At 41.6% G+C, this 18,706-nt stretch overlaps 1 protein-coding gene across 1 annotated transcript in view; it reads right to left on the bottom strand.

Moving 5' to 3' along the window:
* The window catches only part of znrf1 (zinc and ring finger 1), a 249,110-nt gene that overhangs the window by 14,456 nt on the left and 215,948 nt on the right, over positions 1-18,706 (bottom strand). Inside the window, exon 4 of the mRNA XM_073069807.1 lies at positions 3,586-3,683. Coding sequence (XP_072925908.1) covers positions 3,626-3,683 — 58 coding nt within the window. The 3' untranslated portion in view covers positions 3,586-3,625. The remainder of the gene's footprint in view (positions 1-3,585; positions 3,684-18,706) is intronic.

The following is an 18,706-nucleotide window of genomic DNA, read 5'->3' as shown; positions in this document are numbered from 1 at the left end:
TGATGACAAACTGGACCAAGGAAGCAGTTTAAGAGTGGGACAGCTTTGTTTCTTATAGCTGCTACATAACAAGGTGGTTTACTTGTATCTTTCAATTTAATTTTATTTTGGCTGCACCTGCAGTACAAATTTTTAACCCCATTCTTAAAGCTGAAAACTGAAAATGCTGAGCAAGTCAAATTGGAACTACAAAGAAAGAAACTGAACAAATGTCACTCTGTTTATTCTCTGATATCCTCCCAAATCCCCCCAATTACCTCAAAATTATGTCCTCTCGAATTAGCCATTTCTATCCTCAGAAAAAATCCACTCTATCCACTCTTCTTAGCATCTTATACACTTCTATCAGGTCCTCCTTCACTCCAAAGAGGGAAGGCCTAGGTCACTCAACCTTCCCAGAAAAGACATACTCGCTAATCCGGGTAGCATCCTAGTAAATCTCCTCTGCACCTGCTCTAAAACTTCCACATCCTTTTCAAAATGTGGCGACCAGAACTGAAAATGACGCTCCAAGTGTGGTCTAACTTGAGATTTATAGAGCTCCAACATTACCTGAGCTCTTGAATTCAATCCCATGACTTAATGAAGGCCAACATACCATATGCCTTTTTAATCATCCTGTCAACTTGAACCGGCAACATTAAGGCATCTGGGGACATGGACCTCAAGATCCCACTAATCCTACACACAGTTAAGAATTCTGCTATTAACCCTCTACTATGCCTTCAAGTTGGACCTTCCAAAGTGTATCACTTCATACTTTTTGAGATTGAACTCTATTTGCAAGTCCTCAACCCAGGACTACATTCTATCAATTGTTTTATTGTAGCCTACAACAACCTTTTACACTATTCCCAACACCACCAACCTTTATGTCACATGCACACTTATTAACACAACCTACCACTTTCTCATCCAAGTCATTTATAAAAATCACAAAGAGAAGGGGTCCCAAAACAAATCCTTGCAGAACACCACACAACACTGACCTCCAGGTAGAATATGCACTTTCTGTTTTCTGTGGACAAGATGATTCTGAATCCATGCAGCCAAGTTTCCCTGGATCCCATGCCGGACTTTCTGAATGAGCCTACCATAAGGAACCTTGTCAAATGCTTTTCTAAAATCGACATACACTGCTCTACCTTCATCAATTTGCTTTGTCACAACCTTGAAGAATATAATCAGGCTTGTGGCACAACCTGCTCCTCACAAGGAGGTCATTCTTACCCTTAGCCTCAATAATGAGTCAACCTTTAGCCAGGGAAATGATGACCCCTTTCTGTGAGACTGCTTGTGGTAACTTATTTTTTATTCTTTTTACGTATCTTCTAGTATTTATATCTGTGCACTTGCAATGCTATTGTGACACTATAATTTCCCTTGGGATCAATAAAGTATCAATCTATTTATTTTAGTACAGCCACATTGATTATCACATCCTGTGAAATATTGAAGGGAGGCACTTAATTGAAATTGGGACAGTGCTACCAAAACTCACAGCTTCAGCAGTTATTATTTAAGAATGCCAGTAATGATGATACAGCATTCACTTCACCTGCCCAATATACACAATATATAGGGTGGTGGTGAATATTGGTAGCTCGGGTTGCAGAGCTTGATGTTGCATTGTTCGCCAAGCTTGGCAATTCGCTTGCAGACATTTTACCAGCAGTTGAGGTGACATCCTCAGTGTGCATTGCTGGTGTTTTTCTTTGGGAGTGCTCACATTTAACTGGTGGTACAGAGAAATGATTCACTGTCTCTGATCTCAGTACATTAGGATCGGGAAAGACACTACTTTAACTGGGACACTATGGAGGTTCTGCCGTAGGCAAACACAAAGCAGGCACGAGAATTTTTAGGAGCGTGGTTCTCTCCTGATAACTCTGTAAACAAACATATTGAAATAAACGCCATTCTTGAATCTTCAAGAATCAAATAAATGTGAGATAATAGAATTCAAAGGTCGACTGAAGGGGTAGCCAATCAGAACCAAGACAAGCAAATGATGGTCTATATAAACGCAAGCACTGTGCACTGAGAATGTCACCTTTACAGGTGGTAAAACATCAAATACATAATATATGATCAAAACAGTACATATAAATGTTCATTAGATTTACTGCCTTCTAACAAAGTTTTAATTCAAATATTTTGCATCTTCATTAACATCATTATTTTCCTCATAATATCTGCTGAACAATACATCTGTTTTCTCTTAGCTCCAGTGACATGTTATGAGCCTTTCACGATTGTCTTCCAGAGCAAGTTCAACAGTAGGCAACTGTGTAATAAAAATGATCCAACATTTGGTTAGATCAATGGTTTACTCTACGCCTCTAAGTGCAAGGCCCTATGTCATTAAATACAGCCACTTTACACTAACCACTTTGTTGCTATTTTGAGCCTAACTATCTCTGCAAACACTTTCAGTATCCTCTGTGGACTGTCTTCTCTCTCTGACCAACAGACAAACCCTATAGCCAGATTGGAAAAGTTACAAATGCTTTCTAGCATATGTTGTAACTCATCATCAAACATATTCCATAGTAACAAAGAAATTCAATAATAAAAGAATTTTCCCAGAATGAGCTCAATGACATGAAACCAATTTGACAATCCACTATAAATATGTAAATGTTGCTTTTACACATAGGCCAGCTAGATAAATAGATATGTATGTAGGTCTGTAGCCAGGCACTCTACACACCCTTTACTCGTGTTAATCTTGTGGCACTGCATATTAATTGTAAATTATTTTTCTCTACATCAACAACATTCAAGTCTCACCTGACTTGTTCCAGGCTAAATGTAAAGTGCAGGGACAAACAAAGACTGACGGAGGAGACCAAACCCAAGACCCAGCAGACCCTGTAATCTGGAGCAAAAATACAGACTGGTAGAGGAATTCAGCGGGTCAGACAGCATCTATGGAGCCCGAGGAGTCAATAAGGAATTTTTTGACAAGACCCTGCAAGAGGAGCAGGCAGAGCTATTGGCATAAACATAAGAGATTCTGCAGATGATAAAAATCCAGAGCAACATACACAAATGCTAGAGAAATTCAGCAAGTTAGGCAGCTTCTATTGAGGGGACCAAATGAAGAGTTTTGGCCTTAAACATCAACTGGTTAGTCCTTTCCATAGATGCTGCCTCACCAGCTGAGTTCCTCCAGCATTTTGTGTGTGTTCCTCTAGAGCCACTGTCACGTATCTTTCCAGCAGGCAGTTACAGTGAGCCTCTTCACCCTACCACCTTTGAGAGTCCAATGCTTGGTGACACTGAGCCAGAATAACAGAATTGTCTAGCCACTAAATGGAATATTCTGTAAGCCTATGTGTAGATTATGTGTAGATAGGTGTATCTACACTTATGTAGATAGGTCCTATGTGTAGATTACCTATGTGGAGAAACATAATAAGCACACTTCAATATATGGATGAAATGTGTTTGAATTTTCCCCACTGTAAAATTAAATATAATGCTTCACAAGCCAAGTTTTTTCAAAAAACCATCCTCCCATATTTACCTGGCCAGCATGTCTTTGTGATGTTTCATAATAGTTTATTACTTTCCACTTACCTTTAACAGAAGGCTGTAAGCAGCTGCAGGCCAGGAGAGGTCAATCGGAAGGGTGTTCTGGGCATGATCTGTTCACTTCAAACCACGAGTCTATACAGCTGAAGTGAGGGGAAAAAATAGTAAATGAATTCACATAAGGTGTAGAACAAATGTCTTCAGATTTTTCTTTAAACTTTTGCACAATATATAAACTTCATATCTGTCATTGCCACCTGGGAAGTTGATAAGAAGGAGTGGTTTTAAAACCCAATTTCATGCAACAACACAGAGGTTTTATCACAACTGGATAATTATTTTACATACTTCACCCAATGGCTTTCCGCATAATGCTGCAATGGAAAATAAACTGCAAATTCTCATACTGTATATTAGGTTCCTGTATGTGTTGTTCCAAGACAGATTTCACAGCATCAGGTTAAACTGGTATTATAGTAATTGTCAGTATTTGACACCTCTTCTGGTGGGGAAATGGTCACTGTGAATTGTGGGTAATGTCAGAATGAAATATACCAATGGATTACTTTGAAAGCAGCAGCATAAATTTTTAAGAAAAACTTTGAAAACACAAGATGAAGGAAACACAAGTCATGAAGGAAAAAATTGTATTTAACCACTATTCCTTCAAACCATTGACACAATAACTAGTAACCTGAATCTGATTTCATGTAATGAAGAGATAAGTTTGTATGAATCTTCCTTATAGTTTTTAGATTAGTATTGTTCTTTCCATTTCAACCCAACCCTGTCTTGCTCTACTTACAGAAAATATACATCCAAAGTTCAAAGTACAAAGTATGGATACTTTATCCAACCTTGAGATTCATTTTCTCGTAGGCAGCAATGAAACAAAGAACCTCAATAGAATGCATTAAAAGCAAGTGAAGACAGTCAAACACCAATGTGCAGAGAGAAAAGAAAATAAGTTGGGTAAACAATAAAGCAGTCAGAACTGAATTTATAATGCTAGGCATTACTGCAGCTGATTCAAAGTCTACAGAAGCCGATTCAGAAGGCCTCAGTCATTTCAATCTTGCCCAGCACTTAAATTCTCCAAACCTTATGTCGTTCCTCACCCTTGGGCTCGCACTCCATCACCTCAATACACCAGAATCTAATCATTCCAATTTGACTCTTCTCTTACATCGATCAAACCTCAGATCTTTCCATGCCTCACCTCCAATGCATCGAACTGCCTACAAGTCCACTCCAGCGACCCCAGTCTGGACATACTGCAAACACCGTGCCCCAGCGAGACTCCAGTCACACCACAAAAATGCTAGATCATACGGGAGATTTTGCTCAACTCCAACAGGGAAGCCTGTTTGCGCGATTGCTTACCAGATAAAGTGTTAATAATGAAGTATTTAATTGCTTGTTTTGTTTCATTAGCCACCAAGAAGTTGTCTCTCAAACCAGAAAGAAGTGCCATCTTAAACCGAAGCTGTTCTACTGCAGTCTCCTAAATTTGTAGCTATTACTTATCAAGGAGTTTTAGAGGATTTACTGAGCCTGATTTGTAGATTAATTCAAGATTCAACCTTGTTTATTGTCAACCTTCAGTTCATTAGTGTAAAGAAGACAAAATTGACTCCAGACCGTTGCAGCATAAAAACACACAATAAATATAAAAGCAATCTTCTGTACATACAGCCACACGGAAAAGTACAAGTAACTGTTGAGTGTGGCTGTATATACATAGATTAGCTTACATATATACTGATTGTATGTACATAAGTGAAGCTAGGTACAAAAGTATTTGAACCTAAAATGTCTGACAGGAAATGATAAAGTGTTAAACACAGAAACATAGAAAACCTACAGCACAATACAGGCCCTTTGGCCCACAAAGCTGTGCTGAACAATTCCTTACCTGAGAAATTACCTAGGGTTACCCACAGCCCTCTATTTTTCTGAGTTCCATATACCTGTCCAAGAGTCTCTTAAAAGACCCTATTGTATCCGCCTCCACCACCATCACCAGCAGCCCATTCCACGCACTCACCATTCTCTGCGTAAAAAACTTACCCGATATCTCCTCTGTACCTACTTCCCGGCACCTTAAGACTGTGCTCTCTCGTGCTAGCCATTTCAACCCTGGGAAAAAAGCCTCTGACTATCCACATGATCAATGCCTCTCATCATCTTATACACCTCTTACAGGTCACCTCTCATCCTCCGTTACTCCAAGGAAAAAAGGCAGATTTCACTCAAACTACTCTCATAAGGCATGCTCTCCAATCCAGGCAACATCCTTTTAAGTCTCCTCTGCACCCTTTCTATGGTTTCCACATCCTTTCTATAGTGAGGTGACCAGAACTGAGCACAGTACTCCAAGTGGGGTCTGACCAGGGTCCTATATAGCTGCAATATTACCTCTCGACTCCTAAACTCAGTTCCACGATTGATGAAGGCCAATGTACGGTATGCTTTCTTAACCATAGAGTCAACCTGCACAGCAAGCCTTGAGTGTCCTATGGACTCAGACTCCAAGATCCCTCTGATCCTCCACATTGCCAAGAGTCTTACCATTAAATACTATATTCTGTCATCATATAGTATATGACCTACCAAAATGAACCACCTCTCACTTATCTGGGTTGAACTCCATCTGCCACTTCTCAGCCCATTTTTGCATCCTATCAATGTCCCACTGTTACCTCTGACAGCTCTCTACACAATCCACAACACCACCAACCTTTGTGTCATCAGCAAATTTACTAACCCATCCCTCCACTTCTTCATCCAGGTCAGATATAAAAATCACAAAGAGTAGTGGTCCCAGAACAGATCCCTGAGGCACACCACTGATGACCGACTTCCATGCAGAATATGACCCATCTACAACCACCCTTTGCCTTCTGTGGGCAAGCCAGTTCTGGATCCACAAAGCAATTTCCCCTTGGATCCCATGCCTCCTTACTTTCTCAATAAGCCTTTCAGGGAGTACCTTATCAAATGCCTTGCTGAAATCCATATACTCTACATCTACTGCTCTACCATCATCAATGTGTTTAGTCACATTTTCAAAAAATTCAATCAGGCTCGCAAGGCATGATCTGCCTTTCACAAAGCCATGCCGACTACTCCTAATCATATTATGCCTCTCCAAATGTTCATAAATCCTGTCTCTCAGGATCTTCTCCATCAACTTACCAACCACTGAGGTAAGACTCACTGGTCCATAATTTCCTGGGCTATCTCTACTCCCTTTCTTGAATAATAAAACAACAACTGCAACCCTCCAATCTTCCAGAACCTCTCCCGTCCCCATTGATGATGCAAAGATCATTGCCAGAGGTTCAGCAATCTCCTCCCTCGCCTCCCAAGTAGCTGAGGTACATCTCGTCCGGTCCCAGTGACTTATCCAACTCAATGCTTTCCAAAAGCTCCTGCACATCCTCTTTCTTAATATCTACATGCTCAAGCTTTTCAATCCACTGTAAGTCATCCCTACAATCGCCACGATCCTTTTCCACAGTGAATACTGAAGCAAAGTATTCATTAAGTACCTCTGCTATATCCTCCGGTTCCATACACACTTTTCCACTGTCACACTTGATTGGTCCTATTCTCTCACGTCTTATCCTCTTGCTCTTCACAAACTTGTAGAATGCCTTGGGGTTTTCCTTAATCCTGCTCACCACGGGCTTCTCATGGTCTCTTCTGGCTCTCCTAATTTCTTTCTTGAGCTCCTTCCTGCTAGCCTTATAATCTTCTAGCTCTCTATCATTATCTAGCTTTTTGAACCTTTTGTAAGCTCTTTTTTTGTTGACTAGATTTACAACAGCCTTTGTATACCACGGTTCCTGTACCCTACCATCCTTTCCCTGTCTCATTGGAACGTACCTATGTAGAGCTCCACGCAAATATCCCCTGAACATTTGCCAAATTTCTTCCGTACATTTCCCTGAGAACATCTGTTTCCAATTTATGCTTCCAAGCTCCTGCCTGATAGCCTCATATTTCCCCTTACTCCAATTAAACGCTTTCTTGTCTGTTCCTATCCCTCTCCAATGCTATGGTAAAGGAGACAGGTTGTGATCACTCTCTCCAAAATGCTCTCCCACCGAGAAATCTGACAGCTGACCAGGTTCATTTCCCAATACCAGATCAAGTACAGCTTTTCCTCTTGTAGGCTTATCTACATATTGTGTCAAGACACCTTCTTGAACACACCTAACAAACTCCACCTCATCTAAACCTCTCGCCCTAGGGACATGCCAATCCACTTTTGAGAGATTAAAATCTCCCACCACAACCACCCTGTTATAATTACACCCTTCCAGAATCTGTCTCCCTATCTGTTCCTCGATGTCCCTGTTACTATTGGGTGGTCTATAAAAAACACCCAGTAGTGACTCCTGGCAAGAGGAACTCTCCAAAGTGGCAGTAGGGCAGATGAAAACACTGTAGGACAATAACTGTAGTTATGGGGTGTGAAGTGTAAGCATAAAGTGGAAGTGCACAAAGGGGATTAAGGGTATGAGGGGCTGTAGAGCGGAGTGACTGATGTGGATGGAGAGGTGGTGGGGTCGCTGGGTGGGTTAATGGATGGAGGTGTTGATCAGGTATTGAAATGGTAGTGAAAACGTGACCCCACAGAAAATAGCAATTTAAGGATTTCCATTTATGCTTTTGTGAAAGCAGAAATCTGGAAGCTATGATTAACAATTTGTCACTAGTCAGCTAACAGGGTTGTGACAATAGGCTCCTCATGGAATTCAGCACAGGAGAGAGAACTTGGGTAACTGCCAAACACTTATGAACTCTGTGCCAGTTCTGGCAAGGATGGAGTGTATTTTTCTACTTTTTGCCATTACCATCAACAACTCTAAAATCAGACATAATGCTCACCAACATTTGCCAAATTTTCTTGGCTTACTTTCAGAAAACCATCTTCCTGGCCTCTTCAAGGATAATACTGCCATGCCTTTGTGATGTATCACAGTTGACTTATGTCTGTCTAGTTATCTTTATCAGTTCTGAGAAGTGAAAATCTAGATCTCTTTTATACTTCTCTCATTATCCTCAACTAGACTCAACTCTGATATCAGTGTGTCTCTTATCATTCCCAATCCCTCTCTTCACCAACAGCACTTCCAGAGCCTGGGTGCTCTGTCCCAAATCCCTATCCAAATTTTGCCCTTCCTACTCTCCTGTCACTCTTCCTTGATTGACTCCATCATGGATATATCTAGTTTCACTCTGTACACCCTTAGAAATATTTTGAAGATTCAGTCTGGGTACAGCTTGATCATTTCCTATGGGCACAACATTTATCCATTCTGTCCAAATCTTTTGCCAATCCTTCCAATCTGTGAATTCACTGGGAGTTAATTCTGTCACTCCCTTTCCCGTCAAATTGCCAATAAAGACCCCATGTTCAGAAATGATGAATCAGCTATCATAATGCCTCACCCTATCTCCCTCAGAAAATCCAAATGCTTCCAATTCACAAACTATGGATAACTGCAAACACAAAAGATCATGTTCTTTGCAGAATTCAAGTTGAGGTGTAATGACACCTTTCCAATGACGACCTCCCACCTTGGTACATTTTAAAAGACCTTCTCTGATGGTGGTACATCATTAGACTTCCTGCCAATTAAAGGAGTATATGTTGGTTGGTCCATTTTCAGAACCATCAGCAGTTATCAGCATTTTTCAAACAGAAAGAAGTATAGGAGAAAAGAGGAATACATATCAGCCTTCATATTGTTGCAGTTATACTCATCATAACTTATGATTATTTTACATTTAGGTAGCATAATTTAATCTCTAAAGTAAAATGATCTGAATGACTCGCTTTTCCCAGATGTATTCCTGCCACTGTAATGGACTCGGCTGTAGCTTTGGATAAACAAATCAGGTATGATCCAACATATGAAAACAGAGAAAAATTATAAGGTATTGCAACGTGACATTCTGCGTGATACATCTCATATATCCATTTGAATAAAGAGAATGAGGTAACAAACAGGAAAACTGCAAATGCTAGAAATTTGTATCAAAAACAGAAAAAGTTGTAGTTCAGCAGATCAGGCAATATCTGTGGAGAAGTAGACCCAACATCAACGATCTTTTATCAGAAATTATTAATGACCATACACCTAAAATATCAATTTCACCCCTACTGGTGACAGATGATGCCTGATCCACACAGTGTTTCCTCTGCTCCCTAATTTTGAACATATTCATTTACTCCAAAATGCTTGGATAGGAATTATGAATTTTCATATCTGAAATGGGCACCTGCAGAGCAGCATTGCACATATAAACTGCAATACTGTAAGTTTACTAATTTCAAGCATTATTAAGCAAGGAGCATTTTGAATACAGCAGTATGATAAATAATGAAGTTCACAAGCAAACCTCTGAATTGCAGCTGGTTATTGAATTATGTACACAATGGTTAAGAATAAAACATTCAGGGTGGACTAATAGATAACCTGAAATATACTTTAACAACTTTGGTTCAATTGAAGATTTTTGAAGAGTTGTCTAAGGGAATAAATGAAAGGTAGGGCAATAAATGTTGTACATATGGACTTTAGTAAGGCCTATGACAAAGTCCCGCATGGACTGATATGGAAGGTTAGGTTGCATGGGACTATACAGGAGACTAGTGAGGTGGATTCAGGATTGGTCAATAATAGCAGGCCAAGAATGATGGTTGAACTTGGATTCTCTGACTGGAGGCTTATGGAGGTCAGTGTTGGGGCCACTTTTGTTCATGTAAGTTATTTGGATATGAATGTATATGGGACAATTAGCAAGTTTGCTTCTGACACTAAATTGAGGAGCTTATTGATAGTGAAGCAAAGAGATCTAGATCAGTTAGGGGAATGGGCTGAGGAATGACAAATGAATATCAACTTAAATAAAATAAGTGTGTGTAAGGGTTTTTTCCTCTTTATGCTACTGCGTGTGTTAATCAAAATGGCTTCTTTGCTTGTTAAAAGTAAAAATGCTTCTCTGTTATGCTAACTGGTGAGAGGGTGTTTTCTCTCAAAGCTTGTTTGGGTTATGATTGCTGATAATGGGTATTGTATTCCTTTGTTAAACAATTGGGATAGATGTCATTCTCTCTTTTGGGTCTGTAAGCTATTGTTGGTGGGTTTTTGGGGAATCGGCACGAGGGGGTGAGAGAGAGAGGACGCGATGCTGTAAGCTACGCGACGGAACAGACCCCGAGTGGGGGTCCGAGGCCAGGGTTTTCAGCGAAGACAGCAGACGAAGACAGACGTGCCAGAGGTGCTTGGTTGATCACTTCGGGTGGTCCTGAGCTACGAGTCGAGGAGGTCTGAGGGGATTGAATGGTGGCCAGAAGACTTCGTTAATTGAGCTCCAACGGTTATACACAAAGTGGTTTGAACTCTGATAAGTTTGGCACCTTTTACTTTTCCTTTTATATTGTATCTCTATTAAGTACATAGTTCCAGTAAGATCTATAAAGTGAACTCATTTAATCGCATATGCCTTTTTAGTCATCTTTTAGTTTGCCTTTTTAGTTATCTTCTGTTGCTCTTTAAAAGTTTCCCAATCCTCTGACTTCCCGCTCACCTTTGCTATGTTATACTTCTCTTTTATTTTTATACTATCCTTGACTTCTCTTGTCAGTCACGGTCACCCCTTACTCCCCTTAGAGTCTTTCTTCCTCTTTGGAATGAACTGATCCTGCACCTTCTGTATTGTTCCCAGAAATACCTGCCATTATTCTTCCACTGTCATCCCTGCTAGGGTATCTTTCCAGTCAACTTTGGCCAGATCCACCCTCATGGCTCCATAGTCCCCTTTGTTCAACTGTAATACTGACACTTCCGATATTCCCTCTCCCTCTCAAATTGCAGGTTAAAACTTATCATATTATTGTCACTACCTCCTAATGGCTCCTTTACCTCAAGTTCCCTTATCAAATCTGGTTCTTTACACAACACTAAATCCAGAATTGCCTTCTCCCTGGTAGGCTCCAGTACAACTCAACCCGAAACGTTGACTGCTCGTTTCAACGGATGCTACCCGACCTGCTGAGTTCCTCCAGCCTGTTTGTATGTGTTGATTTGACCACAGCATCTGCAGTGTACTTTGTGTTTAGGCTCCAGTACAAGCTGCTCTAAGAATCCATCTCGAAGGCACTCCACAAACCTCCCTTTCTTGGGGTCCAGTACCAACCTGATTTTCCCAGTCCATCTGCATGTTGAAATCCCCCATAACAACCATAGCATTACCTTTGCGACATGCCAATTTTAACTCTTGATTCAACTTGCACCCTATATCCAGGCTACTGTTTGGGGGCCTGTAGATAACTCCCATTAGGGTCTTTCTACCCTTACAATTTCTCAGTTCTATCCATACAGATTCTACATCTCCTGATTCTATGTCACCCCTCGCAAGGGACTGAATTTCATTCCTCACCAACAGAGCCATCCCACCCCCTCTGATCACCTGTCTGTCCTTTCAATAGGACATATATCCTTGAATATTCATTTCCCAGCCCTGGTCCTCTTGCAGCCATGTCTTTGTTATTCCTACAACATCATACTTGCCAATTTCCAACTGAGCCGCAAGCTCATCCACTTTATTTCTTATACTTCGTGCATTCATATATAAATCTTTAATCCATTACTCCTCTCACCTTTCACATCGATTCCTATTGTAATTGGCCATACTCTCCAATCCCTTTCTGAGATTTCTGCCCTGTTACTTCTGTTGCCTTTCTTAACTTTTCTTATTCTCTCTTTCCCTTTAACTCCATCCTTATATTTCCAGTTTGTCTCCTCCCCCTCCCCCCCCACTACTTAGTTTAAACACAACCCGTGTAGCAGTGGCAAACCTGCCTGCCAGAATGCTGGTCCCCCACCTGTTACGGTGCAACCCGTCTCCTTTGTACAATTCATCCTTACTCCAAAACAGATTCCAGTGGTCTAAGAATCTAAACCCCTGCTTCCCGCATCAGCTCCTCAGCCACACATTCAGATCCCCTATCTCCCTGTTCCTGCCCTCACCAGCACAAGGAACTGGAAGCAAACCGGAGATAATCACCCTGGAGGTCCTGCTTTTCAGCTTTCTTCCAAGTTCTCTGAAGTCACACTGCAGAATTTCTTTCCTCTTCTTCCCGACATCATTTGTATCAACATGCACCACTACTTCCGGCTGTTCACCTTCACCCTTGAGGATGCCCTGCAATCGGTCCGTGATGTCCTGGATCCTGGCACCAGGGAGGCAACACACCATCCTTAACTCCCGTCTGTTGCCGCAGAAACCCCTTTCTGTACCTCTCGCTATGGAGTCCCCTACTACCATGGCTCTGCCTGACATCTGTCTCCTCGGCTTTGCTTCAGCGCCAGTCTTTGACTCGCAGACCTGTCCGCCTCTCAGACCGGCAGTGTCTTCTGTCCCGACAGCTTCCAAGAGGGTGAACCTATTTTCAAGAGGTACATCCCCCGGGGTCTCCTGTACTCCAAGCATCCATCCCTTCCTCATCGTCACCTCCCTCTTCTCTTGGGGATGCTAATAATAACTCCCTTTGTCCAATTCTTGAATACTTGTTCCTATTCCCAGATTATAGTAAGCAGTAGTTGCAGGATGGCTGCTACAACATTTGGTTCAGCTTTGAACAGTTTAGCATTTAAATTGTCATGTCCTGGAGCTTTGCTGTTCTTTAATGATTTCATCACAGTATCAATCTCTTCTTTCTTGGATGAATCTGTGTTGATGTTGAGGTCATCTGCTGGTTCTTGTATGTCAAGTTCTTCATTTGGTGGTGGTCTATTTAGTAATTCTCTGAAATACTCCGTCTATCATGCTTCTTGCTCTATCAGTTGTCAAGAGCAGACCATTCTCATCTGTAACGGGACAACTGGATCTGGCCTGGAGCTTTCTGCGTACCAATTTTGAAATCTTGTATCTATTTCCCGGATCACTTCGATTGGCTGCTGCTTTGGTCTCTTCTGCAAGGTCTTCCATGTAGACTCTCTTATCCTGTCTTATGAGTCTCATTGCTTTCTTGCTAGCTTCAGTATACGCAAGTTGCAGTTTCTCCTTAATTTGTTCTGACTGTATCTAACACTTTCCATCTTTCTTCTAAGGCGGTTGTCCAGGCTTCCTATTGTATCTTTCCAGCTCTATATCCTAGAGAAGCAGCGCTGCTCTCCTTAAAGACTAAGGCAATCTGTTTCCACATTGTGTTGATCCTGTCTACTGAGACATCTTTGCCAAGTCTTGCAAGGCCTGGAATCTGTTGTTAAGCTGAATGATGAAAGCAGATTTTACACTGGTGTTCTAGAACTTTAAACATCAAAACATCTTTGTACATGTGTTCTGGCCCCAGTGCTTTTCTGCTGGAGTCTTATCACTGCTACAAGGTGGTGATCATTTCCTGTATATGGTCCTCTCCACATACCATGGCTGATTAAACAGTCACTCTGGTTCTTGTCCAATGGGTGAGCACCATGTCAGTTTGTGGATTTCACGGTGTGGAAAGAAGATCCCTCCTAGTAAAGGCATCTCAGAGAGAAGCTGTTTTTTAAAAAACTGATCGGGGAAAAGAGGCTAGACTGCACAGGCGCGTGACATAGCGCACCAAAAGTTTAAAAAGGAGAGAAATTTTTCAACGGTCTTTTAAATCGAAGCAAGAGGCGGAGAGGGAAGAAGTAAAGGCATCTCAGAGAGAAGCTTTTTTTAAACTGATCGGGGAAAAGAGGCTAGACTGCGCAAGCGCGTGATGTAGCATGCCAAAGGTTAAAAAAAAAGACCACCATATACAGCGGCCATCGTCGGAGTGGACTGAGTCAGGGTGGGAAGGCTTTGGCTGAACAGGTTAGAGGAGACGTTTGAACAGGGCACGACTGCGCAAGCGCATGGAAGTCAGGCAGCGGGAGAATTTAAAAAGCCAGCAGAGGCTGAGGACGAGCTTCACTCCAAGTGAGGTAAGGCCAGGTAAGTTCCTATAATTAATTTAATTACCTTAGCAGTAGGTAATGGAGGCAGCAGTTAGGGCAGTTGAATGCTCCGTTTTCAGTATGTGGGAAGTCAGGGGGAGCACAATTGTCCCTGATGACTACACCTGCAAAAGGAGCATCCAGCTGCAGCTCCTAACAAACCGTTAGGAAACTGGAGCTGGAGTTGGATGAACTTCGGATCATTCAGGAGGCAGAGGCAGAAATAAGCAGGAGTTACAGGGAGTCAGGAGACAGGTAGCTGGATGACTGTCAGGAGAGGGAAGGGGATTAGACAGAATGAGCAGAGCACCCCTGTGGCCATTCCCATCAATAATAAGTATACCGTTTGGATACTGTTGGTGGAGTCGACCTACTAGGGACAAGTTGCAGTGGTTGCGTCTCTGGCACTGAGACTGGACACTCAGCTCAATAGGAAAGGAAGGAAAAGAGGAGAGCAGTAGTGATAGGGGATTCTATAGTTAGGGGGACAGATGGGAGGTTCTGTGGAAGAGGTCGAGAATCCCGGATAATCTGTTGCCTCCCTGGTGCCAGGGTCCGCAATATCTCGGATCGAGTTCTCGGTATTTTCAAGAGGGAGGGTGAGCAGCTGGATGTCGTGGTCCATGTAGGGACCAATGATGTGGGTAGGAAGAGTGAGGAGGTCCTGAAAGGTGAGTTTAGGGAGTTAGGCACCAAGTTAAAGGACAGGACCTCCAGGATAGCAATCTCAGGATTGCTACCACATGCAGGCGGGTTTAGAAATAGTAAGATAGCGCAGATCAACACATGGCTGAAGACATGGTGTAGGAGGGAGGGCTTCAGATTATAGATAATTGGCCAGTTTTCCAGGGAAGGTGGGACCTGTTCTGGCGGGACTGTTTACAACTGAACTGGAGGAGGACAAATATTCTTGCAGGTAGATTTGCTAGAGAGGCTCCAGTGGATTTAAACTAGAATCAAGGGGGGAACCAGAGTGTAGGAACAGATGTATGGGAGAAGGAAGAAAAAGTAGTAAAGTTGTTTGCACCGTTAGAGATAAACAGAGGGGAAGAAGTGGAGAATTTCTTAAACGCATTTATTTTAATGTTAGGAGCATTGTAAGAAAGGTAGATGAGAGGGCATGGAGTGATACCTGGAAATATGATGTTGTAGCTATTAGTGAAACATGGTTGCAAGAGGGGTGTGATTGGCAACTGAATATTCCTGGATTTCGTTGCTTCAGGTGTGATAGAATCGGAGGGACAAGAGGAGGAGGTGTTGGATTGCTTGTCTGAGAAAATATTACAGCAGTGCTCTGGCAGGATAGATTAGAGTGCTTGTCTAGGGAGACTATTTGGGTGGAATTGAGGAATGGGAAAGGTGTAGTAACACTTATTGGGGTGTATTATAGACCACCTAATGGGGAGCGAGAATTGGAGGAGCAAATTTGTAAGGAGATAGCAGATATTTGTAGTAAGCACAGGGTTGTGATTGTGGGAGATTTTAATTTTCCACACATAGACTGGGAAGCCCATACAGTAAAAGGGCTGGATGGTTTGGAGTTTATAAAATGTGTGCAGGATAGTTTTTTGCAGCAATACATAGAGGTACCAACTAGAGAAGGGGCAGTGTTGGATCTCCTGTTAGGGAATGAGATAGGTCAGGTGACGGAGGTATGTGTTGGGGAGCATTTCAGGTCCAGTGATCACAATGCCATTAATTTCAATATAATTATGGAGAAGGATAGGTCTGGACCCAGGGTTGAGATTTTTGATTGGAGAAAGGCTAACTTTGGGGAGATGCAAAAGGATTTAGAAAGAGTGGTTTGGGACAATTTGTTTTATGGGAAGGATGTAATAGAGAAATGGAGGTCATTTAAAGGTGAAATTTTGAGGGTACAGAATTGTTATGTTCCTGTTAGGTTGAAAGGAAAGGTTAAAAGTTTGAGAGCGCCATGGTTTTCAAGGGATATTGGAAACTTGGTTCAGAAAAAGAGAGAGATCTACAATAAATATAGGCAGCGGGGAGTTAATGAGGTGCTCGAGGAATATAAAGAATATAAAAAGAATCTTAAGAAAGAAATTAGAAAAGCTAAAAGATACAAGGTTGCTTTGGCAAGTAAGGTGAAAATAAATCCAAAGGGTTTCTACAGTTATATTAATAGCAAAAGGATAGTGAGGAATAAAATTGGTTCTTTAGAGAATCAGAGTGGACAGCTATGTGTGGAGCCAAAAGAGATGGGGGAGATTTTGAACAATTTCTTTTCTTCAGTATTCACTAAAGAGAAGGATATTGAATTGTGTAAGGTAAGGGAAACAAGTAGGGAAGTTATGGAAACTATGACGATTAAACAGGAGGAAGTACTGGCGCTTTTAAGGAATATAAAAGTGGATAAATCTCTGGGTACTGACAGGATATTCCCTAGGACCTTGAGGGAAGATAGTGTAGAAATAGCAGGGGCTCTGACAGAAATATTTCAAATGTCATTAGAAACGGGGATGGTGCCAGAGGATCGGCGTATTGCTCATGTTGTTTCATTGTTTAAAAAGGGTTCTAAGAGTAAACCTAGCAATTATAGGCCTGTAAGTTTTACGTCAGTGGTGGGTAAATTAATGGAAAGTATTCTTAGAGATAGTATATATAATTATATAGTTATAATGGGTGACTTCAATCTACATATAGATTGGGTGAACCAAATTGGTAAGGATGCTGAGGAAGAAGATTTCTTGGAATGTATGCGGGATGGTTTTCTGAACCAACATGTCGAGGAACCAACTAGCGAGCAGGCCATTCTAGATTGGGTATTGAGCAATGAGGAAGGGTTAGTTAGCAATCTTGTCGTGCGAGGCCCCTTGGGTAAGAGTGACCATAATATGGTAGAATTCTTCATTAAGATGGAGAGTGACATAGTTAATTCAGAAACAAAGGTTCTGAACTGAAAGAAGGGTAACTTTGAAGATATGAGACGTGAATTAGCTAAGATAGACTGGCAAATGATACTTAAAGGGTTGACGGTGGATATGCAATGGCAAGCATTTAAAGATCGCATGGATGAACTACAACAATTGTTCATCCCAGTTTGGCAAAAGAATAAACCAGGGAAGGTAGTGCACCCGTGGCTGACAAGGGAAATTAGGGATAGTATCAAGTCCAAAGAAGAAACATATAAATTAGCAAAAAAAAAGCGGCACACCTGAGGAGTGGGAGAAATTCAGAGACCAGCAGAGGAGGACAAAGGGCTTAATTAGGAAAGGAAAAAAAGATTATGAGAGAAAGCTGGCAGGGAACATAAAAACTGACTGTAAAAGCTTTTATAGATATGTAAAAAGAAAAAGATTGGTCAAGCCAAATGTAGGTCCCTTACAGTCAGAAACAGGTGAATTGATCATAGGGAACAAAGACATGGCAGACCAATTGAATAACTACTTTGGTTCTGTCTTCACTAAGGAGGACATAAATAATCTTCCGGAAATAGTAAGGGACCGAGGGTCCAGTGAGATGGAGGAACTGAGGGAAATACATGTTAGTAGGGAAGTGGTGTTAGGTAAATTGAAGGGATTAAAGGCAGATAAATCCCCAGGGCCAGATGGTCTGCATCCCAGAGTGCTAAAGGAAGTAGCCCAAGAAATAGTGGATGCATTAGTGATAATTTTTCAAAACTCCTTAGATTCTGGATTAGTTCCTGAGGATTGGAGGGTGGCTAATGTAACCTCACTTTTTAAAAAAGGAGCGAGAGAGAAACTGGGGAATTATAGACCGGTGAGTCTGACATCAGTGGTGGGGAAAATGCGAGAGTCAGTTATCAAAGATGTGATAACAGTACATTTGGAAAGAGGTGAAATCATCGGACAAAGTCAGCATGGATTTGTGAAAGGAAAATCATGTCTGACGAATCTTATAGAATTTTTTGACGATGTAACTAGTAGAGTGGATAGGGGAGAGCCAGTGGATGTGGTATATTTAGATTTTCAAAAGGCTTTGGACAAGGTCCCACACAGGAGATTAGTGTGCAAACTTAAAGCACACGGTATTGGGGGTATGGTATTGATGTGGATAGAGAATTGGTTGGCAGACAGGAAGCAAAGAGTGGGAGTAAACGGGACCTTTTCAGAATGGCAGGCAGTGACTAGTGGGGTACCGCAAGGCTCAGTGCTGGGACCCCAGTTGTTTACAATATATATTAATGATTTAGACGAGGGAAT

This window comes from Hemitrygon akajei, chromosome 17 (genome assembly GCF_048418815.1).
Source record: "Hemitrygon akajei chromosome 17, sHemAka1.3, whole genome shotgun sequence".
NCBI classification, from domain to species: domain Eukaryota; kingdom Metazoa; phylum Chordata; class Chondrichthyes; order Myliobatiformes; family Dasyatidae; genus Hemitrygon; species Hemitrygon akajei.
Note: the sequence above shows the minus strand (reverse complement) of the source record. Positions and strands in the feature narration are given on the sequence as shown.